The following is a 24,524-nucleotide window of genomic DNA, read 5'->3' on the forward strand; positions in this document are numbered from 1 at the left end:
GCTGGAGGCAGAGGTGGGAAGTGGGGGAAGCTGCTGCTGTCCCCTGGCGGCATTTAGACCCTGTAGTGGGTGCATGAAAGTGGGGCTGGGAGGAGGCTGTTGAAAATGTCCTCATAAAAGGACACATGCAACTGAGTGGGGGGAGAGTGTCTTCAGTTTCTTCAGTTAGAAAACATTTAAATGGGGAAATTGTATCCAACTTAATAACTCTCAGAGAATGAATGCAACAGTTCCCTAGGACCAAGTAATGGTGTCTGTCAACCTCCTTGGATGTTACCACGGCTCTGCTGCATCCCCGAACTGTGCTTGAGCTGACAGTGACACGCTCCAGAGGGCTTCTTTTACCTGATGGGCTGGGGTCGCCCCACCGGGGAGCTCCGAAGCCCTGCTGCCTACTGGTGGGCATGGCTCTACTCCATATCAAGTGTCATCTTGGTCTGTCTGTCCCACCATCGGCCAGGATTCTGCTGAAAAGAGAATGGTGGAGGTGGGAGGTGGGAGGCTAGATGATCAGACTGAGATGGCAGTCAGGGGCTGCTGTCTCTTTGGCTTGAGCTTTAAAGGAAGACTGGTAAAATCTCACAAATCTGTAATTGCAGCCTTTTCCCCAAATACCAGCAACGTTATAAATTTTGCCTGAGTTTAAAAAGTGGCATTTCAGAGCAGACATTAACTAATCTGCTGAGTTCATCTGTCACCTAAAAGGTGGTCAGGTTAGAAAAAGGCTGAACTAGAGAGAAGCTCTTGCCTGGGCAGCGTCATGGCCCTTTCTTCTCTTAGACGTGGCTGCTTTGGGATTTTTCAAGTTCTCAAGACCTTAGTTCTTTAGCTTTGAGGGCTAACAATGGCTGGATATTCTATCAGAAAAGGTCCGCTTTTTTTACTCTGAACTAACAGATTGTTTGACTTGATTGTTTTGGTCCCCAAAGTGGAACGTGTGCGTGCGTGCATGGGCACGCGTGCAGATCTAGAATTTCTGACAATTTGGGATTATAACAAGAGAGATAGGGTATGGTGTTTTGTTTTGTTTGGAGGAGGAGGAAGGGGAAGAAGGGAAATAAAGGACAGACATGATGAAGGACTCAGGGAAGAAAATGGAAATTTTTTTTTTTTAAATTGTGGTAAAATGTACATTATATAAAATTTATCATCTTAACCATTTTTAAGGGTACAGTTCAGTGGCATTCAGTACATTCACATTGTTGTGAAACCACTACCACCATTCACATCCAGAACACTTTTCGTCTTGTAAAACTGAAACTCTGTACCTGTTATACAGTAACATCCTGCCCTCCCCTTCATTCCCTGGCAACCACCATTCCACTTTCTATCTCCATGTAATTTGACTACTCTACGTGCTTCATATAAGTGGAATCATACAGCATTTGTCTTTTTGTAACTGATTTATTTCCCTTAGCATAATGACTTCAATGTTCATTTACGTTGTAGTATGTGACAGGGTTTCCTTCCTTTTTAAGGCTGAATAATATTCCATTGTGTGTACCACATTTTATTGATCTATTCATCCATCAATGAACATTTGGGTTGCTCCCACCTTTTGGCTATTGTGAATAGCACTGCTATAAACCTGTGTATGCAATTAGCTCTTTGAGACCTTGCTTTTGATTTTTCTGTGTATATACCTAGAAGGGGGATTCCTGGATCATATGGTAATTCTATTTTTAATTTTTTGAAGCATTTCCATACTGTTTTCCATGGTGGTTGTACCAATTTACAATCACACCAGTGGTGCACAAGGGTTCCAATTTCTCCATATCCTCGCCAATACTTGCTATTTTTTTGTTTTTTTGATAGTAACCATCCCAATGAATGTAAGGGGATAGCTCTATGTGACTTTGATTTGCATTTCCCTGATGATTAGTGATATGGAGTATCTTTTCATATACTTGTTGTACATTTGTATATCATCTTTGGAGAAATGTCTATTCAAGTAGTTTGACCACTTTTAAATTGGATTATTTGATTTTTTGTTTTGAGTCATAGGAGTTCTTTAATATAATCTGAATATTAACCTCTCATCAGGTATATGATTTGAAAATATTTTCTTCTAGGAGTTTTATAGTTTCTGGTCTTACATTTAGCTCTTTAATCCATTTTGAGTTAATTTTTTTACATGATATGAGGTAAGGGTCTAATTTCATCCTTTTGCATGTGGATATTGAGCTTTTCTAACACGATTTGTTGAAAAGACTGTCCTTTTTCTATTGAGTCTTGGCATCCTTGTTGAAAATCATTTGACTGTATGTGAGGGCTTATTTCTGGGCTTTCTGTTCTATTCTAGTATAGAATAGAACTATATGTTTGTTTTTATGCCAGTACTAAATTGTTTTGATTGCATTAGCTTTGTGATAAGTTTAATATAAGAAAGTGTGAGACCTCCAATGGTGTTCTTTTTCAAGATTGTTTTGGCTGTTTGTGGTCTCTTGAAATTCCATATGAATTTCAGATTGGATTTTTTTTGTTTCCGCAAAAAGTGTCATTGAGATTTTGATAGAGATTGTTTTGAATCCGTAGATCACTTTGAGTAGTATGAACATCTTAGCAATATTGTTTTCCAATCTGTGAACATGAGATGTGGAAAGATCCAGTTTTTAGCCTTGTCATTTACTCTCTGTGTTCCTTTGCTGTCATCCCCTTCTGTACATCAGAGTAACAATTCTAGAAAAGCAGTGACAAACTACAATCCCCAGTCCTAGGGATCCACGTGGGCTGAAACTTCCGTCACAAATATGGCTGTGAAAGCCAGCCACTGAAAAGCAGTTGTACAATTTTATCCATGGCTCTGTTTTCAGAATTTGTTAGAAGAGCTTGCTTTTCTGAACTCTGGTTTACTGAAGACCAGAATGTTCGATGTTACATCATAATGGGTAAGACCATATCAAGGCCAGATACGACAGGTGGGCTCTCTGCTTTTCATATAATTTATCATGTTCCTTTTGTTCTGAATGATTTGCTTTGTAGGTATGTCTTCACTGGGATTTATATTTTTGAAGCTCTGATAAAAATATTGGCAAGAGGTTTTATTCTGGATGAGTTTTCTTTTCTTCGAGATCCATGGAACTGGCTGGACTCCGTTGTCATTGCAACAGCGTAAGACTATTAAAGGTTTTTATTAAAGAGACTTGGGGTGGGAAAGAAGCCCCTTGTCTTACATCAGGGCTCTGAGTCCACTGGAGTGGCTGAGTGTGGCCTGATAATGCCTAGAACTCTGAGTACAGTTTTGGTTGGCCCTGAACAGCACCGTACAGCTAATTGATCAGAGGCTTCTATGCACAAATTCATTTTTCATTCTCTCATGCTCTCATTCTTTCAGCATTCACTCACTAAACACTGGTTTATTTTGAGCCAGGTTCTGTGCAAGATACAGGGGTTGTGATTATGAAAAAACAAAACAAAACAAAAACAAACAAACAGACATCATTCTCACCCTCTTTAAGGTCACAGTCCGGACAAAAACAGAAACAATTAATGACCATTACAGTCCAGTAGGGTGCGTGCTAGGGTAGGAGCATGTATCGGACTGTCAGAGCACGTAAGAGGAACCAAGGAGACTAAAGAACCTTTAGCTACTACAAGGTTACAAAGAATTTCTCTCATGTGGTCTTCAGAAGTTTGATTGTTTGGGCTCCTATGTTTAAATCTGTGGGACATTTTGAGTTCCTTATTGTGTACAGTGTATATAACATGAGGTGAGAATTGAAGTTCTTCCTAAAGGAAAGGACATCGATTTGGTATCCGCATGATGAGACAGAGTCAGCAAAACAAAAAGCAAAAAGAACAATTGTCAGCACAGTAATAAGAAACCTAACATTACTTAATGTGTGCCAGCCATTATTTTAAGCACGTGCAGATATTTTCCTATGTAATATCCATAACCCTTTGAGGTAGATAGCAGCTGCTATTAATTTCACAGCTGTACATTTGAAGTTCAACCGTTGGGTGCTGTTGGTTATTGAAAGGCGGTGTAGTGCAGTGCTGAAGGGGGTGGGCCCTGGCATCAGACTGCCTGGGTCCCTTCTGGGTTTGGCCACATAGTGAGACCTTCGGGAAGGTCACTGAGGCCTGGAACGTGGTAGCCAGGCAATAAATGTTTCCATTGATTTATATTATTGGAGGTAGCCCCAACTACATGGATTAGTTCAAGGAATCCTCACCTTTGTCTAAATATAAAGATTAGTTGAGAACAGCCTCCTGTGCAATCTATGGTCCGTAGCAATAGCGAATGATATTCTGAGACCTTGAGAGGAAGGTGGGCCTGGGGAGGTGAGGCCCTCGATTTCACCTGGGGGGGCCCAGGGCCCAGGCTGTGCTTACTTGTGCCTTTATGGACGTGTGCAATGCAGCTGCAGGATTGAGCGAGCCCAGGCTTCCCTGTGCCTTGTTTTGTAGGTTTGTCTACTATTTACCAAATGTCAGAGGCAACAGCATCAGTCTGTCCTCCCTACGTACTTTTCGAGTGTTCAGAGCTTTGAAAGCCATTTCAGTCATTTCAGGTAAGTCACTCTAACTTTCAACGTTGGCTCTTAGTGGGAGAGAATGTTCTTTTATATTTAAAATGTCTCTACGTGTCATGTAAACCAAAAGCAAAAAATACAAACTGCTTTTACTTTTCATTTGATCGTTCAACAAATATGTATTGTCCAGGCTCCGTGCTAGCTGCTTGGGATATATCAGTGAGCAAACAGACAAACAGCCCTGCCCTCATGGACTTTACATTCTAGATGGGGGTGCGGGTAATAGTTATCATAAGTAAGTAAATTATCTGTCATGTTAGAAAGTGATATGTGCCACGGAAAAATAAAAAGGAAAAATAAACAACGTGAAGGCTACTGGAAGTCATAGGGATTAAGGAAGCAAGTCGCAATTTTCAATAGCGTGGTCAGGATGGGTATCATTAAGAAGGTCAGATGTGAGCAGATTTGAAGGCGCTGATAGTTTCACAAGCAAATATATGGTAAAGAGTGTGCTGAGAATAGGAAACAGTCACTCTAAAGACTGAGGAATACAAAGGATACAGATGAGGCTGGAGCAGACCGAGTGAGGAGCCAGGTGGTGGAGGTGGGACCACATGGGTGAAAGGGAGGCTTGTAAGCTGGGAGGGCTTGGGCTTTGCTCTTAGAGAAATGAGAGCCATGTAAGGTCTTACGGAAGAGGCGTTACATGATCTGACTTAGGTTTTGAAGGGATTACTCTGGCTGTTATGTGGGGACTAGAATGTGGGGGAGCAAAGGTAGAAGCAGGAAGCCCAGACAGGAGGTATGGTGGGCACCATGGAAATATGCCGCTCAGATCTCCTGCTGCTGGGAACATAGTTGACTAACGGCCCCAGCTGCCACCTCTCTGGATTCCCCACTGCATTCATGTTCATGCCAAGATCATACTTTCTCTACATGTTGGGGACACTGTTCTTGAAGGCTATGAGACTCCTCTATTGGGGCACTTTGACTCAGGGGCTCCCCAGCAACCTAGTTGAGACTGTCACAGCAGCACTCCAGTCTGAGGCTCTTCCTGTCCAATCCTGTTTCCTTCCTGCTCTGCTTTCCCAGGTGTCAGCCCTGTGTCACAGTCTGAAGCTCTCTGCCAGCTCTCCTCCTTCCCCCTTGTTCTTCACAGGCATTCCACTCAACAGATCTCTTGCACATATTGTCCCAGAGTATCTGCTTCTCAGCCTAAACTGACACAAGAGGCCACTGCTGTAATCCAAGCAAGAGATGGTGGTACTCTCAGATCAGATGGTGCCAGAGGCGTTGGTGGACAGTGGTCAGATTCTGTATAAATTTGAAGGTAGAAACAGTAGGATTTCCTGATAGGTCGATTATATGCTGGTGTGAGCTAAAGCAGAGAGTCAAGGATGAGTCGAGGTTTTTGGCCTGAATGACTGGAAAGACGGAGTTGTCGTTGGCTGAGACAGGCAAGGTTGTGAGAAGAACAGGTCTTGGAGGTCAGATTAGGAGTCAGCATTGGACGCGTCCTATGTGAGATGGCTGTGAGACATCCAAGTGAAAGTTTCAAGCGGGCAATTGTATATGAGTCTGGAGTTCTGGGCAGCAATCTGGGCTGGAGATGTAATTTTGGAAATTATGAACCTAGACATATTTAGAGCCATAATATCTGATAAGATCACCAAAGAGTGAGCGTAGATGGAGAATGGAAGAGCGCAAAGGTCTGAGTCCTGGGACACTACAACCTTAAAAAGTAGGGGAGAAGGGGAGAAACTAGGCAAGGAGGTGAGCAGGAGCCACCCGTTAAGTAGGAGGGAAGACAAAAGTGATCTCCTGAAGCCCGGTAAGGAAGGTGCTCTGTGAATCAAGATGAAGTCAAGGTTGGGTTGTGAATATGGATTCCAGTTTGTAAAAAAAGCGAGGTTATTATGGCACACTCTTCTCCTTTTCTTCCCCTTTCCTCTCTTTCCTTTCCAAAAAACATCTTTATTAAAAAGTCTCTCTGATGTCCTTTCCCTCTTCCCTTCCCTTTTAGTCTCTTCTATCAACGGCTTAGCTCCAATACCAAAAGTACAGGCAATTTGGCTCTTTTCAAACAGAGCAGTTGGGTTATTTTGAAACTCCAGAATAACAACTGCATTGTGATAAAAAAAAAACAAAAAACTGGCAGTCAGCGGACACTTACGTAGAATTTGTCCCTCCTCCTCCTCCTCTTCCTTTTTTACAAGGTGGACCTTGGTTTCCCAGTGCATTTAGGGGCTTTCTGCATGAACTGAGTACCTTGTATTTTCATGCATGTAAAATGTACATTCAGGCCGCCACTTAGTAGCTTTCCTATCCCCTTCTTTATCTCCAAGTAGATAAACATAGTCTCCCTTTTGACTCATGAACACGTGAGATCCCTGGATGCCTTGTGGAAGTAAGGGTGTGAGGTACAATCTTTTAGGAACTATGTAAACCTTGTTTAGGAATCATAACCATCTTCCCTCATTCAAATCTCTTTGGAGAAGACTCAGCCTCTTATAGATTAAACTCGGGCTTGGACAAGATTGTAGTAATTTCTTGTTTGGTTGCAATTGGGGACATAGTAAAGGGGGACATAGCTTGGCCTCCTCCCCATGTGGCACCACACTTTGTGGGAAGGTCATCCCCTGAGGGCTCCTGCTGCCTTGTATTCTCAAGTCTACTCATCACAGTTTACACCAATCAATGGCAACTGTGTCTCTTAGTGTCATCCCACACATTGCAGTTCACATCTGGTTGTTTATCTCTCCAGCTGTGTTGAGAGTTCAGCCCATGACTCAGTGTCGTGCTGGGGCATCCCCAGCAGACGGTGCATATCTTTTCCCAACTCTGCATCCAGCAACGTCATGTTGGTAGCTTGAAACCAACTGGGGGATATGAGTGTATGGAAGGAGAAGAGGAATCTACACTACAGAATTCAGCAAACAAGGAAATCTGTAAATGCTACAGATGAAGACTTTCCTGCACCCTCACCAACCCCTCCCCCACACACAGCTGATTTTAAATATTTGCCAGCATACCACAAAATTATGTTCTTCTTATTTTGTAACTTTGGTAGCCTGCCATGGACACAGTAGGTACTTAGTAAATATTTCTTGAATGAATGAAAAAAAATCCCTGTTGTTACTCGTGGACATCCTCATTATTTGAGTCCAGACAAAGCTCCTCCTTCCAGCTTCCTGTCCCCCAATTTAGCTATATTTCATGACACTTCATGTACCTTGTAGAAGGTAGTGACTACTGAATGTGAAATGTAGGTCTGACTCCTCTTCTGGGGTGGCCTCCCTCTGGCTTTAGTGACACACGTGACCCCCAGCTGTGGAGGTGCCTGCACGGCTGTCATCAAATTACTCATGAAGACTTCTGCTCAGAGTCTTCTCATTTGCTCTTCAGAGCAACCCTCCGGCAGACACAGGGCAGGGGTGAGGAAGCCGAGTCCTAGACAGGTGGACCACGTTGGTGATGCACAACTTGTGAGGTACAGAGTTGGAACTAGAACTCACGCATCAGAATCCTAGGCCAGGCCAGTTTCCAACTCCAAGCTGCACTAGGACAGCTTCCGAGGCGCTGGCGGCTCCCTCCTGGATCTGCCCGCTGCCTGTGTCCGGTGTGTGTGAGCGGGCGCTTCTCCCCACACCTGTCCTCCTCCTCAGGTCTGAAGGTCATTGTGGGGGCTTTGCTGCGCTCCGTGAAGAAGCTTGTCGACGTGATGATCCTGACTCTCTTTTGCCTCAGCATCTTCGCCCTGGTAGGTCAGCAGCTCTTCATGGGAAATCTAAACCAGATATGTGTCCAGGAGAGCTGTAAGAATCACAGTAAATTTGACGGTAAATATCCCACCTTTTATTCCTTGGTTTGTGCGTGGTTCACTTGGTTTTATCCCCTCTTGTACTATCTACAACCTGCATTACAGAGTCTTTTAGGAGCAAGAGATGACTTCATCCTTCCAAAGTTCTCATGCAGGCAGGTGCATGTCCTAGAGACCTGCCTCATTCTTTGGGTCACATCTGCGAGAACAGTGTTAGCTCCCCTCCTTTCCCACCTAGATTTCTGTCCACTTCTTTTTTTTTGCAAAAGTCTTCTGAATGCCTGGATTTTGGCCAAAGGGAACCAGCAGCTTCCCAGCCCCCAACCCCAGTATTTTCTCCAATGAAATCACTTCTTTCTACACTGCACCCTCTCCACACTAAGGTTGACCCTAGGCCAGTTGCATGTGTCCTGAATCTCACGTGGCTACACTTTCCCCGTGTCTGTCTTGGTTTATGAGCTGCTCGTGGGCTGAGCCCGTGTCTGTCTTCTCTGGGAGGTGGACAGTAGTTCAGTTTTCTGCACTGAGAGGCAAAATGGTGGCGGTGTCACTGCTTCCTCCTCCTCCTCCTCCTCCTCCTCTTCCTCCTTTTTCTTTTTCCTTTCCCTCCTTTTCTTTGCTCCTTCGGATGGTGTAGGCTCTGCTTCCTCTCTGGACACCCACATTGAGCATTTTAGAGGGTTCTGCGCCATCTGACATATTTGCTATTCTCCTTCATTTCAGTGGTTTGTTTTTTATCTGAATTTATGATTCTTTTCTTCTCAGACTATTGTTTTGAAAAGAAAAGTTCCACTGAATTCAGACTCTGTGGCACCTGGTTGGGTACAAGGTAAGGAGCTGATGCTCTCCATTTGTCTCCCAAGCAGAGCAACTCTAGGCCTTTCAAAGTGACGTGGCCAACAGTCTCTAATGACTTGTGGAAGCAGTGATGGTAGTTATCAAACAGTACTGATTATTTCATGTGTCTAAGCAAGTTTAGACATGCGTTATTAAATTAAAAATTATTTCCAAATGTTTAGAGCAGCTTTCTCCCCCAAATTATGTTGAATTTGTAACTTATCAGAAACCTACTGAAAATGTGAAATTTTGACTCGATAGAGTGGCTATTCAAGACTTTCAAAGGTAAGAAAGGATACTCTGATTGAGAGCCCATGAAGTTCTTGTTTCCTGTCCAGCGCCTCACCCTGGGGCAAAGCCATCTGAGCGTGCTTCTTCTGTTTGCTGATCTGTTGCCTACGACTGCCTCTCACTAGGCACACAGTTGTATGTGGGTGCTTCCACATTCATCCCAACAACTGGTAACTCTCTGGACCTTTGGGGATGCCCTTCCTTCATCAAGCATACCAGTGTTCTCTGTGGTGAGAGACTCAATTCAGTGAAGATTTATTGAGTGTATTTCAAATTAAGGTAATATGCTAAGCACTGTGATGAAACAGACTACAGTCATTCCTCAATAACAAGTAGGCACCAAGGGCTACAGTGTGCCAAGCTCTGTGTGAGGCCCAAGGAACCAAGTGTGAACAAGGGAGCTCTGCCTTCTTGAGATGACAGTTCGCAGGGAAGAGAGATATAGAGTAAATCTTTGAAAGTGTGATGAGTGTTATAAGAGATGTGCAGATACTGAGAGAGATACCAGGGGTTGTAACTCTGTAAAATTAGGGAAGGCTTCTCTAATGCCACTTATGGTGGCCACAGGTTCAGATTAGATCAAACTCACAAGATATAATAGGCTTTAACCTCATACAAGGTTTACTGAGATCTCTAGAGTGATTTTTAACAAGACATACTGCACCCACGGTTACTCAACAGCTGTCACATACAGTGCTTCTTTGACTCCTCATCCACGCAAGGCAGGTGTGGTTACTGTAGGTAAAATCCAAGATGGGGTGGGCCACCTAGAAACACAGAAGCAGCAGCCTTAGTTTCCAACTGGTCTTTTTAGTGTCCTTGTTTCTCTAAGCTTCTGTCACAGTCACATTTCTCTCAGTGTAGGTATAGTCTCAAAGCTCAGGAGTTTTATAGTAAACCAACTCCAGCGTCCTTCCACACTGATCATAACATGGCAGTTTTCAAAGAGAGGGCAGATCCAAGGTCACTTTCCCAGACAGGCTGTGTTGTGTTCAGGGCCTGGGCCTGGTTTTCAATCTTTGCTCACTTTCTCCTTCCCTGAGGACTAACGAACCGGTCACTACAATGTGGATCTGAAGCATGAGTGGAAAACTCGGGTAGGTGAGGAGATTGAGAAAATAATACCATCCAGTAGAGACAGCAAAGGCAAAGGCCTCGGGTCGTGTTGGGGATGGTAAGAAGCCCAGCAGCTTGTTACGCAGACGGGCAGGAGACAGGAACCAACCATGCAGGACTTAGTAGTCCATCAGTGCCAAGGATTTTGACCTCGATCACAAAGGACACAAAACTTGAGCAGATTAGATATTTTTAAAAGTCACTATGGCTGCTACTGTGTTTCCCCGAAAATAAGACCTAGCCGGACAATCAGCTCTAAAGCATCTTTTGGAGCAAAAATTAATATAAGACCCGGTATTATATTATGTTATGTTATGTTATGTTATGTTATGCTATATTATATTATGTTATGTTATGTTATGCTATATTATATTATATTATATTACATTACATTATATTGTATAAGACCTGGTCTTATATTAATTTTTGCTCCAAAAGACACATTAGAGCTGATTGTCCAGCTACGTCTTATTTTTGGGGGAACACAGTATGAGTAGAATTCAAGGATAGAGTAGACGAGGCCGACAGTTAGGAGCCTATGTTAGCACAGAGAAGAGTCATGAAGCTGTCCAGTGGAGATGAAAAGAAGTGGATGGATGAATTCCAAAGATATTGAGCAAACGGAAAGAACAAGACTCGTGAATTAGAGAGGAGTGTTGGCGTGTATATATGTACGCACGTGCCCACGTAAGGTAGCGGTGGGAAGTGCAGAGGACAGAAAACTATTATAGGTGTTCCTCTTGTTTCTGGTGTGAGGACTGGTGATGCCTGAGATGGGAACACTGGAGAAGAGACTTAATCTCCTGCATGGGTTGATGGGAAAGCATATCCAGATGGGAGATTGGGCAAAATAAGCTTATTTTGAATGGTGACCAGAGAATGAGGGAAATGAAGTATGGTGGTAGATTCAACCCCAATAAGTTCCTGGAAGATAAGGGAACTGAAACATCACACAATTTCATCGAGGTCTAGTGGGATGTCCTCCTTCTGAGTCTTTGTAAAGCAAAAACCTACCACTGACCAAATCCCACTCTGCCCAGTCAGCTTGTTAGGACCTCTGATTAAATGTGACTGAAAGCCCAGGCTTCCCAGGCAACTGAAGAAAGCCTTTGGCATAAAGGATGCCAAGATAAAGAAACAGAAAAAGTAATCCTTGTCTTAGTTCCGGCTGCTATAACAAAATCCCACAGACTGGGTGGCTTATAAACAACACATTCATTCCTCACAGTTCTGGAGACTGAAGTCTAAGATCAGGGCACCAGTATGGTTGGGTTCTAGTGAGGGGCCTCTGCCATGTGGTAGACGGCTGTCTTCTGCTTGTATCCTCACACCATGGAAAGAGGGCTAAGGGCTCTCTTCGGGTCTCTTTTATAAATGCTCCACCCTCGTGACCTAGTCACCTCCCAAAGGTCCCACATCTTAATACCATCACGTTAGGGGTTATGATTTCAACATACGATTTGGAGGGGACAGACGTGGACAAAATGACTATGGACAAAACATGAACCAAGGGCTTTTAAAACTTTAAATAGGGTCCGTGGTGAAATTTAAAGAGATATTGTATACATAAAAATAAAAATAGCTTGTTTTGAAAAAGGAACTGTCAAAGAACAAAGAACAAGGAAGATCTTTTTTGGCAGCATGATTACAAAAAAACCAATAGTAGAATTAAAAGATAAACTTCAGGAAATAGCCCAGAAAATAGCAACCAAAGACAGAGACAGAAAATGTGAGAATAGATATCAAGCCAGAAGTTCCAACTGTTGATGAAGTAAGAATTCTAGAAATAAAGCACAGAGAAAACAAAAGGGAAGAAATTAGCAAAGAAATAACACAGAGAATTTCCCTGGGATTAAGGATGTGAGACCCTTAGAGTCCCATAAACTGCTCAACACAATGAATGAAAAGGGACCATGTCAAGTGCAGGATCACGCCATTTCAGAACCTTTGGGGGAAAAGAACTTAAAACCAAAGAGAAAGAGCAGGTCATCCACAAAGGAACCAAAATCAACGCGGCATCAGAATTCCCACCAGCAACACAGGACAATAGCTGAGCAGTGTCTTCATATTTTTAAGGAAAAATGGTTTTCAATCCAGAAATCTATTTCTGGACAAACTATCAATCAACTGTGAAGGTAGAATAAAATTATATTCATATAGGCAAAGACCACCCAATCTTCTGAAGAAGCTATTTGAGATTTGCTCCAGAAAAATGAGGGAGTAAAAAAACTTGGAAAGAACAATACATAAGCACCAAGAAAAAATGTATTCGACCCAGAAGAGCCATCAATACAGACCACAGTACTTCTCTATGAAGAATGATGTAAGTGTGATGCAGTGGGATGGGATTCACTACCATGGCAGGGCATTAATCAACAAGGACTAAAATTGATCAATCAAATATCAGTATAAGCGTTATGTTTAGTGATGTGGATGCAAACGAGTTAAAAGTTACTGCATTGGGGATGTGTAAATGATGGTTAAAAAGTGATGGAGTGGTGTTCATTGCCATGGGATTTTAAAATCACACCCAGGTATTACTTTGATAAACATTTTCTATTAAAAATTATGAAGGTACATATGCTTAGTATACCATATAGATACACTTGATGCTTTGTGCTTTGGTGATATGGACAAAGCCTTGTGTGCAAGATGCCCATAGTTTGTAGAATAAAACCCAACTGTTTGTAAAGCCAAATGACTGTTAACAACTGAAATGTAAATATTCATTATTTGCAAAGCAGTTAGAGAAATGATAGGACTGTAAGACATGAAAAGAAAGGCGCTGTCTCCCTGTATGCTGATAAGGAAAAACCTTTAAGCTGTATTGTTCCGAGAAAAGAGCAAGGTGCACGACAGGGTTTAAAGAATTCTCCCATTTCTGTATTATAGACCATGTTTTTGATGTAGATCTGTGCTTCTATATTCATAGGAGACTTCTGGAAAGTTACAAAAGTAACTTCAGCTGCTGCTTCTAGGAAGTGGGAGAGAGGGAGACTGGATGCCCTTTTCTACTGTTTATTGTTGACTATGTCACTGCACTTAATTTTTCAATGAAAAACTGAAAATATGAAATTACTAATCGATCAATTTGGAAAGAGTCAGTGGGTGCCCACATTAAGGTATAGGCTGGGTGGCTTGGCAGACGGGGGGTGGCCACCCTACAAATACTCTCTTCACCCGGAACGTTGGGGTGTGAGAACGTGGCCCTTGGAAGAACCAGTGCCGTGAGGGGGAAAATGGAAGCTGGGCTGTATGGAATGTTATTCTTTCTCTGTTCCCTTGTTTCCCATATCTAGTGCCTGTCTTAACACATCAACATGCAACCACACCAAAATCAACCCTGACTATGGCTATACAAATTTTGACAATTTTGGCTGGTCTTTTCTTGCCATGTTCCGGCTTATGACCCAAGATTCCTGGGAGAAGCTTTATCGACAGGTCATCTTCTTCGCTTATTACCTACCCGCCCCCCACCCCCCACACACCTAGCTATTATTTATTTATCACCTACCATCTGTTCTCCACCTTTGTCATTTATTCCTCATTCTTAACAGTCATGCTGTCAAATTCTGCTTCAGAAATTCTGTTAGAAACATCTGAAGTCTCACCACGAGCACTTTAGTTTTCATGAGGCATTGCTATAACTCTTGCCCTTTTAATTTTAAAATGCAAATGCTCTGGAGAAAATCATAGTAAAGTCACCGAGACTTCCATGGGAACGTATAGGTGGCATATCCTCCCCGAGAGACGCATCCCGAGTCCCTGGGTGACTGGGAAGGCGGTGGATGATGCTGTAGGCAGCTGAGCCAACCAGTACTGTACCATTTCTGCTTGAAATGGCGCTCGGCCCTCCGTGGAAGAAGGCCTCTGAGGCCTGTGCTCTGTCCCTTGCAGACCTTGCGCACCTCGGGCCCCTTCGCCGTCTTCTTCTTTGTGGTGGTCATCTTCCTGGGCTCTTTCTACCTGGTTAACTTAACCCTGGCCGTGGTCACTATGGCTTACGAGGAGCAGAACAGGAACGTAGCTGCAGAAACGGAGGCCAAAGAGAAGATGTTCCAGGAAGCCCAGCAGCTGTTAAAGGAGGAGAAGGAGGTATGGGCTGGTGGCGTCAGACAGTGGGCTCTGCTTAGGGGCACTGCTGAGGCCATGAGGCACTGCTGAGGCCATGAGGCACTGCTGGGGCCATGAGGCACTGCTGAGGCCATGAGGCACTGCTGAGGCCATGAGGCACTCCTGGGGCCATGAGGCACTGCTGGGGCCATGAGGCACTGCTGAGGCCATGAGGCACTGCTGAGGCCATGAGGCACTGCTGGGGCCATGAGGCACTGCTGAGGCCATGAGGCACTGCTGGGGCCATGAGGCACTGCTGAGGCCATGAGGCACTCCTGGGGCCATGAGGCACTGCTGGGGCCATGAGGCACTGCTGAGGCCATGAGGCACTCCTGGGGCCATGAGGCACTGCTGGGGCCATGAGGCACTCCTGGGGCCATGAGGCACTGCTGGGGCCATGAGGCACTGCTGAGGCCATGAGGCACTCCTGGGGCCATGAGGCACTGCTGAGGCCATGAGGCACTGCTGGGGCCATGAGGCACTGCTGGGGCCATGAGGCACTGCTGAGGCCATGAGGCACTCCTGGGGCCATGAGGCACTGCTGGGGCCATGAGGCACTCCTGGGGCCATGAGGCACTGCTGGGGCCATGAGGCACTGCTGAGGCCATGAGGCACTGCTGGGGCCATGAGGCACTGCTGAGGCCATGAGGCACTGCTGGGGCCATGAGGCACTGCTGGGGCCATGAGGCACTGCTGGGGCCATGAGGCACTCCTGGGGCCATGAGGCACTGCTGAGGCCATGAGGCACTGCTGAGGCCATGAGGCACTGCTGAGGCCATGAGGCACTGCTGAGGCTCAGGCTGCTGGAGGACGCCTACTCACAGCACTCGCTCTGCTGGTGCTTTTCTTCAAATTTAAGCCCCTTGCAGACTGGCTCTGCTGCTATGTCTCCCTAAGATGTCCAGGCAGAGGGCTGTGGAGAACAGGAAATTCTGAGTTTTGTTGCTCTTCGACTTTCTGAAACCTGGGCTTCTAAGACAGATTCCAAATTGCTGGCTAGAAGACAACACACACACACACACACACACACACACACACGTAAATCGAGGTTCTGCTCCAGGATATCTTTATATTTTTCCCATTCAAGTCTAAGCTTTTCAGGGCAGGGACCATGTTGAATACATTTTCTCACCCTCCACAGAGATTTGTCGGGGGAGAGTCCATTGTAAGTTCTTATTACCTGCATCATCTGACACAAACATTTATTCAGTGCCTGACACATACTGGATATTGTGTAAGGGTTAGTAATACAGAGATACGAGTGTGCTCCCTGCCTTTAGAGCTGCATTCTTGTGGACAAATGAAACCTGTTCCCCAGATAAATGATGACAAAGCGAGCATATTCCAAATAGGTGATGAGCGATGTACATGGTACAATGGAAAAAAGGAGAGAATGCTCACTAAGGTCAAGGTCATTTGCAGTGTTTGACAGGGAGGTACAATCCATTCATTAATTGCCTTTTTCACTTTCTAAGGCTCTGGTTGCCATGGGAATTGACAGAAGTTCGCTGAATTCCCTTGAAGCATCATCTTTTTCCCCAAAGAAGAGAAAATTATTTGGTACCAAGAAAAGGAAGTCCTTTTTTTTCAGAGAGTCTGGGAAAGAACAGGTCCCAGTACCAGATTCTGATGAAGATACCCCAATAAAAGTAAGTATTGGCCAAGGAATTAATGATACCATATCACTGTTCAGGGGGGTAGGTCAAGTCATCAATCTAATTGAAAGGATTCATTCATTCATTTACTCATTATCCACTCATCCATTTGCACATACTTTCCTGCCTCCATGTGTCTATTCAGTGACCCATTTATTTACAAACATTCATTTAAACATCTATCTGTCTGACAGTGTTTGCTCTCTGCTTAGCCCTGGGGTAGGTACTGGGGATACACAAGATGTATAAGACAAACAATTGATGACACACTCATGAGGAGTCAGTTACTACTCAGTGTGATGACTGACATGATATTGCTGTGGGAGAACAGAGCAATGTCTTAGTTCTCCCACAGCATTTGCTGAGATGTTAGCGTGCAAGTAGATTACTTAGAAAGTGATCCCAGGAAGCACTGAGAAGGGAGGAAAGAGTGATGCATGAGAGAAAAGGTGGCCAATAGGGGTGCATGATCAAGCCAGTTGGTGTTTAACCTCCCTGGACTGTGGGCACTAGAGTATTTATATATCAACTTTGGTCCATCATTAGTTAAAGACTGCTGGGGTCAGGAGACAATATTTTTCCTGTATTACTTCTGACTTCCTGGGCATTAGGGCAGAGGGGGTTCGGGTCACCAGAGAAAACCCTCGGGTAAAACCCAAGGACATAGAATGGGGCCAACAACAGCGTCCACTTCAGACAACCAACCAGATTTTGTGGGGTTTGCGGGGAGAGCCGTAGATTAGAATACAGTTCCCAGGGGAAGCAGTTCTAAGGTTAAAGGATGAATTCATAGGCAAAAGAAAAAAGGGAGCACGACAGCTAGAGAGAACACCATGTGAAGGCAAAGGCTGGAAGCAAAGGAGAGAAGGCGAATATGACCCTGGGGGGGGGGGGAGAGAGAGAGAGAGAGAGAGAGAGAGAGAGGAAGTTGGAGGGGTAACAAGAAGCTATGGTGGTAAGATGGGGCCATCACAAAAAGTCTTGAAACCAAGCTAAGGAATTCACCTTTTGAGAGCAAGGGGTTAAGCATCATTGAAAAGCTTTAAGATAAAGGGTGATATGCCCAGATTTACATGTTTTTAAATCCTGGGTGTATTGAAGAGAGAGGACTGGAGTCAACCAATCAGGAAGTTGTTGCAGTAACCCAAGTAAGAGATGACAATGGCTTACACTATGGTTGGGGCAGGGAGGTTAAAGAGAGGTTAACAGCTTACAGTGATCTACAGTGGATAAAATTTGGCAATTGGCTAAATGTAGAGGATGGGGATGATGCCCAGTTGGTAGCTTGGGTGGCTGACTTTATAAAGGGTAATTTACTGAGACAGGAGCAGATGTTCTGGGGACGGGGAAGATGGCAAGTTCAGTTTTAGACATGCCAGTTTTGAGGTACCTATGGGCATCTAAGCAGGAATATCAAGCAGCCAGTTGGCATGCAGAAATGAAGCTATGCAGAAATGAAGCTATGCAGACATGGAGATATGGGGGGTGGGGTGAGATGCTCAGTAGGAGGAAAAAAAGCTCTTCTTATCATTACGGTGGGAGATGTTTAAACATGTTTAATTGTGGAGAAAGAAGTCAGAAGAAGGAAAAACGTTGAAGACAGAGGCCAGGAGTAATGGCTAGAGCCACTTTCCTGATGTAGGAGGAAGATGTAGCGGGTATGCCTACCTGAGAATGGGGTGGGGAAAGGGAATTGAGGGACCTTTGCAGATGTAGATGGATGGACTTCACATCCCAGTGTTAGCAATTCTCTGCTGCAGTGATGGAAACATCTGGTGCTCTAGAGCCTTCTTTGCTGTCAGACCATAGCAGTCCATTGAGGAGACTGCAAATATATACATATTTTTAACATTTTGGAAATTTCTCCTTGTTCCACAAAGACGCAGACATACCTAGTATAAAGTGTCTTTTCCCTTTAAGTAGAATAGAAATAGTTATAGAAAGATCACACACTGCCTTTAAAATAGCTTATCACAAAAGGATATTTCCCTCTGGGGCCCTGGTTGGTCAGAACTTTTGGAAAATAGCTCATGTTGGATGCTTGAGTTTCCCAGATAGCTGAAGGTTTATGTCCTTTAATCTCCAGAGAATTCAGAATTGTACGTAAGGTAGAGTCAATAAGTTCTTAGGAACAGCCTGAGAGAGTGTTTGAGGTTTAGTATGTAGACTTTGTGATATTTATTTTGGCTGTTCTTTTCAGTTACTGTTTCAAAATCTATTTAGGCAGCTAGCTGTTCAAGACACTTCACTTTCTGGCCCCAATCCACCTTTCTAAATTTATCTCCCACTTCCACCTTTCACAAACATTGTTTCCAAATTAGATTTTTTATTGCTTTCATACCCTGAACCTTTGCTCATTAGTTTTTGTAAAATTTTGTTCTCTCTTTGTTGATAATGAATCAATCACAGAGAAAAAAAAAATTCTGTAGGAAGGACTCTAGAAATGTGCATACATAAGAAATATGAGTGGCCAACCCATACTTCTTGTATTTATTAAATATGAACTAAGAAAACTGAAAATTTGTCATGCCATGATGTTGAAATGACTCAACCTACACAAGATATTGAACATCTGTGCTGCATGTGGCATCGAAACAAAGTAGTTTGTGAAGATTTGAGGAGAATGAGCTCCTTCCCTTAGAAGGTCCACCATGTTTTCTTTCATAGCCACGCCTCCTAGAGCAAACCAAACGGCTGTCCCAGAACCTGTCAGTTGACCTCCGTGAAGAGCATAGCGACCCCTTCCAAAGGCAGAGGGCGCTGAGTGCTGTCAGCATCCTGACCATCACTATGCAGGGTAAGTTCTGCCTCCCAGCCCATGGAGAGTCTACTTCAATGATGTCCTTCCAGTCTCCCTCTCTTTAGCCCCACAGAAACCCCTGCAACCCACTGTACTTCTTACAAAGAGTACTTTTCGGTGCCTTTTTGGAACATGGAACAAAGTGGTTTGGAAGAAGTGGGTCTTCCGTAGGCCCACCCAGAGCTGGCACTTGGGTTGTATGGGAACTGGCTAGTCTTGGGACCAAGAGCGCAGACAGAACCTCATGACTAGGCAGGCAGTCATAGGAGAGCTCAGTGAAAATGAGAGTCAGAAAAGGAAGACAGAAGTTTTCAGTAGGTAGCAGTTGTCATTGAAGTTAGACTTAGGAATCTGGAATAGACAGTAGAAGACCTGTGTAGACAGTCTGGCTCCATCTGGACCTGATAAACAGTTGGTAACAGGGATCCAACTAAAGGGGGCGGGTGGAGGGGTGCTATTCAAGGGCAGGACTCAAGTCCCTGTAAGGATGGGGTCAGATGGGTTGCTTAGCACTTTTGAGCCTATTGCATCACCTCATTTGGACAGCATGAGTCCCTGAAATGGTGCCATGGAAGTCAGAAGTGTAGCTGCTTTATGGCCTGAACTCAACCAGCTGACAGAATGCTGTTTGTTTCAGTGCATGTAGATGCCCCTGCCTGAATATATCTCCTTCCCCTGAGCCCTGATCGCTCCCGGGGCCGTTTATAGCTGTCAGCATCATCTGCCTTGAGTGAGCATAATTTGGGCTTGTGTCTATCTCCCTCATGGATTCACATGGCAGAGAGAGAGAACATTTACTTACCCACCTGTAGCTCTAACTGTGCAGCCAGTTCCCAGATGCTCAATGCAAGCATAAAGTCTCCATGTGCTTGACTATTACCACATGAAAGTTGTATGTGGGAAACTTTTCTGGCTACACCAGTCAGTGCCCTTCTTGACTGATATGTTGTATCTTAAGAGACCCTGGGGAAGAGGGAGGAAGGAATGCATTCAGGCAGAGAGAGGTCAGACTGGTTCAGAGATAACTCCTCAACTGCTCTTTCGTTCTCCTCCAGAACAAGAAAAATCCCAGGAGCCTTGCCTCTCATGTGGGGGAAACCTGGCATCCAAATACCTCGTGTGGGACTGTAGTCCCCGATGGCTATGCTTTAAGAAGGTCCTGAGAACCGTGATGACTGATCCCTTTACTGAGCTGGCCATCACCATCTGCATCATAATCAATACTGTCTTCTTGGCCTTGGAGCATCACAAAATGGACACAAGTTTCAAGCAAATGTTGTCTATAGGAAATTTGGTAACTTTAGGCTTTTTAAAATATAAAATATATTTCAAACTTTGAATTTAACTCTTTCAAAGCCGAAACATTTCGTGAGTGGCCCAACCTAACCAGGTCTTTGGTCCCCTTAAGTGGAGTAGAGGGAAAAGATGATGGTTAGGGTTTTGCTTTTACCTAGTAATTTTCCATGGGCCCTGTGTCAGCCCGTCTAGGCTGTTAAGCTGTCTTTCTAGTCTTCCAGTAGATGATTAACGTGTCATCCAGTGGTAAGCCAGAAGCCAGACATCTTAAAGGGTCAGCTATTTGGGATAATTAAGAAAACATTAACTCTATCCAGAGGCCCGTGGTAACGAGTGCCACGATCCCTGGTGATCCTGATGACATCATTTGTCACAAAGTAATGTGGCTGTCGTTACTAGGTGTTATTCTCCTGGAAAGACGAGTCAAGGCCTGGCACCTGTGGGAGGTTCACTTTCCTCAAAGGGGGTGTCTGGAGCTGGTAGAGGTGGGCAGGGATAGGGTTCCAGATTTGAGCCTGCTTCAATTTGTTTCTTATTGGATGAATCTAGTCCCAGTTAAATTGGGCAAACTAAGCTAGAAGAGTAGACTTTTCAAGAACTGTTCACTTTAATGCGTAGTTCCTGCAGAAGGCATTTTTTTCCCCAAGGGAAAATTAGTCTCCCAAATATCAGAAATAACAAATAATTACCCACTGCGCTGCGTGTTCTACCCTAATTAGCTAATGAGTTAATGGACTACAAATCTTATTGGAATGTCTAACCCTTTCTTCATAAAGCTTTATTTTATGTTTCCAATTTAAAAAGCATAACATGCTTTTTTTAAGTTTAAAAATAAGGGAAAATACAAAGAAGAAACTCATTTCCCATGGTCCTACTAGCAAAGATGATCATTTTTAGCATTGCAGATTATTTCCAGGCAGTAGGTACATATGGATGGATGGATGGATTTTTTATTTTATGTGGATTTTAGGGTTATTGTGCAGCCATGAGAGTATATTTTATTTCTTTGTAACCTCTGTAATTCCCTAGGACCATTCTTAAAAGTGTATGTCCAAAAAGAGGTGCCTTCCTTTTCTCATTTTTCTTTGTCTCCCTGTAGGTTTTCACTAGCGTTTTTATGGCAGAAATGTGCCTAAAAATCATTGCGCTCGATCCCTACTACTACTTTCGCCGAGGCTGGAACATTTTTGATAGCATTGTTGCTCTTCTCAGTATTATAGATGTGCTGCTGAGCAACAAAAGTGTGACAGTTTTCCGTTCCCTAAGAGTGGTAAGGCACTTACTTTCTTATTTTCCTGAATGACTTAGCAGCCAGGATTGAAAAGAGTCTCGAGTGAGTTCAGTGGCTATTTTGGATTAAACTTTAACTCATTTTACCTTAACCTGAGAACCAAAACTGCATGCCTCCTCCCATCCAGGTCTTTAATACCCTTGGGAGGCCCAGAGGGGTCTTCTCTTAGCAGAACCCCTACTCCCTCCCCAACCCCCACCCCGCCACGATGACCCTTTACGCAACCAGATGTAAAATTGTGTCTTACGTTGTCAGGACGCTGCTCCTTCCTTTGTGTACAACTGCTCCAATGATTTCTTCCCCTATAGAGCTTTGAGCCAGGCACCCTCACCCCTGAGCTTACCAAGGGGGCTTAGACTACAGAGCCCAGGAGGGGACAGATGCTACTGGCAGATGCTGTCTCACAAGTCCGTCCTCATTGCTGCCAGTGCCACGTTTCTGTTCTGTAGTCTTCGCCTTCCATCAGTAACCATGGAGGCATTCTGGCAACCTTTGCAGAGTACCTGCTATAAGCTGACACAGGGGAAGCTCAGAGATGAGGAGAGCACTGTGTTCAAGAAGTCTGTCGTCCAGGGATGACTCCAGACAGGCCCAGAAATGACCATGAGGCAAAGTCGAATGCGACCGAGCCCACAAGAGATAGGAATAGAAAGCTATAGACAAATCACATCTGAGAGGGGAATTGGAAAACCACAAAAAGTGGCCTTTTGTCCTCTTTCAAAAATTAATTTGGCATGGATAGGATTTCTAAGCCTATAGAGTAAGACATTTGATTCAGTTACCTAAGTGTGCATTTGACACTTGGGATGTGTTAGGAGCGCATACCACTCAAAGTCAGGCATTATTAGGCTGCTCTCCTAAAGTTATACTGGTGCTCAAGTGAGCAAAATTACATTCATTTTATTGCTGTTTGGGCTTATTATAGCCACGTGCTGAAGCGAGGAATTCTGTGGCATTGTCTACATAGGAGACAGACTCGCAATTTCTTCCAGCTCCACTCTAAATAGACAGTGGTGGTCCTTCTCTTGGGACAAAAGACTTATTTACATGCAGTATTTCCATCCCCAAATAGTTGATACTTAACAGGATGGTACTTTGGAGTTAAACCATTGGTTTGCATTGAAAGTTAATATAAGAAATAACCTATGAAACTTGTTGCTATATTTTCTCTAAGGTTATTGTCTCTTGAAATGTCTGTAAGTTTTCATGAGAAAATTTCTCTTTGGAAAAAAGTGTGTGTCTCCTGAATAGCCGATTGCCTTTTCACCTCTGGATACAAAACATCATCTGACACTCATCGTGGTCATAAAGTTTAGATTCAAACTTCTTACCTAAGTTACATAATGCAGGAGTTAGTGAACTATTTCTGTAAAAGGTCAGCAGGTAAATATTTTCAGCCCTACAGATCAAATGGTCTCTGTCAAAACCATTCAGCTTTGTCATTGTAGCACAAATGTAGCCGTAGACATTTGAGAATAGGTGTGGCTGTGTTCCAGTAAAAATTTATGAATGTGGAAATTTGAACTTCATATGATTTTCATGTGTAATAAAATATCTTTCTCTTGATGATTTTGCAACCATTTAAAAATGTGAAAAACATTCTTACCTCGCAGGCCGTACAAAAACAGGCATGGGATGTTTTTGACCCCTGAGTTTTTGACCCCTGCTGTATATTTTATATGATAAATATGTATGCTCAATTCCATCTTCATAATCCCATAGTCTTTATCATTTAAAAATAATTAGAACAAAATATTTCCACTTAAAAAACAAAAAATAGACACAAGTAAGTATTACGGTTTTCCTGGAAAATAAGACCTACCCCCAAAATAAGCCCAGGTTAAGATCGTTAGCCAGACAGACGCATTTAGTACGTTATGACGATGTTCCAGAAGAAGATGACATGACTGTATTTGAATAAATGTATATTGTTGTACATGAAAAAATAAGACATCCCCTGAAAATACACCCTAATGCTTCTTTTGGAGCAAAAATTAATATAAGACCCAGTCTTATTTTCTGGGAAACACGGTAGATTGGGACATGGAGCTGGTGGCTATGTTTAGGATGGATTTGGCTTTGTAAAGATTTTTGAAAGTCATAAATGCTGTGACTTGGGAACATGTCATTTGTTTTATAGCTTAACGGATAGAACTTGTCCTTAACTGGCTTTTCTTCCATTTTTGTTCATTGTCTGTTTCTACAGCTGAGGGTCTTCAAGTTAGCCAAATCTTGGCCAACTTTAAACACACTGATTAAGATAATTGGCCACTCCGTGGGAGCCCTTGGAAACCTGACCGTGGTTCTAGCCATTGTGGTCTTTATTTTCTCTGTAGTTGGCATGCAGCTGTTTGGCTCTAAATTCAATTCTACAATGACTAATACAAATTCCTGTGACCCTGCCCTCCCATGTTTACGACGCTGGCACATGGGGGATTTCTACCACTCCTTTCTGGTGGTATTCCGCATCCTCTGTGGGGAATGGATCGAAAACATGTGGGAATGTATGCAAGCAGCTGAAATTCCACTGTGCATTGTTGTCTTTTTGTTGATCATGGTGATAGGAAAACTTGTGGTGAGTGTCTTAGATTTTTTTAAAACAAAATACATGGACTGAACAAATGTATTAACTTCTTTTGCAGCACTTCACTAGTGAAATTCTTATGGTACATATAGTTTAATATAATATTAATATAATATTAATAATTTGTATTTGAATGTGGTTTGAGGAAAGTATGATAAGCATGAAACAAAACCTTTCTGTCACATAGTGCTCATGTTGACTGATGCCCCAATAGCTATTCTACTCCAGGTAATTATTCTAAGATAA

General features: G+C 43.5%; 1 protein-coding gene across 1 annotated transcript in view; it reads left to right on the forward strand.

The window, feature by feature from the left end:
• SCN11A (sodium voltage-gated channel alpha subunit 11) overlaps positions 1-24,524 on the forward strand; it is a 74,461-nt gene that overhangs the window by 15,953 nt on the left and 33,984 nt on the right. Inside the window, exons 5-15 of the mRNA XM_074312879.1 lie at positions 2,983-3,111; positions 4,411-4,514; positions 8,141-8,314; positions 9,061-9,124; positions 13,839-13,980; positions 14,437-14,634; positions 16,128-16,301; positions 18,975-19,104; positions 20,163-20,401; positions 21,503-21,673; positions 23,901-24,269. Of these exons, the coding sequence (XP_074168980.1) occupies positions 2,983-3,111; positions 4,411-4,514; positions 8,141-8,314; positions 9,061-9,124; positions 13,839-13,980; positions 14,437-14,634; positions 16,128-16,301; positions 18,975-19,104; positions 20,163-20,401; positions 21,503-21,673; positions 23,901-24,269 (1,894 nt within the window). The remainder of the gene's footprint in view (positions 1-2,982; positions 3,112-4,410; positions 4,515-8,140; positions 8,315-9,060; positions 9,125-13,838; positions 13,981-14,436; positions 14,635-16,127; positions 16,302-18,974; positions 19,105-20,162; positions 20,402-21,502; positions 21,674-23,900; positions 24,270-24,524) is intronic.

This window comes from Rhinolophus sinicus, linkage group LG10, assembly GCF_036562045.2.
Source record: "Rhinolophus sinicus isolate RSC01 linkage group LG10, ASM3656204v1, whole genome shotgun sequence".
Taxonomy (NCBI): Eukaryota; Metazoa; Chordata; class Mammalia; order Chiroptera; family Rhinolophidae; genus Rhinolophus; species Rhinolophus sinicus.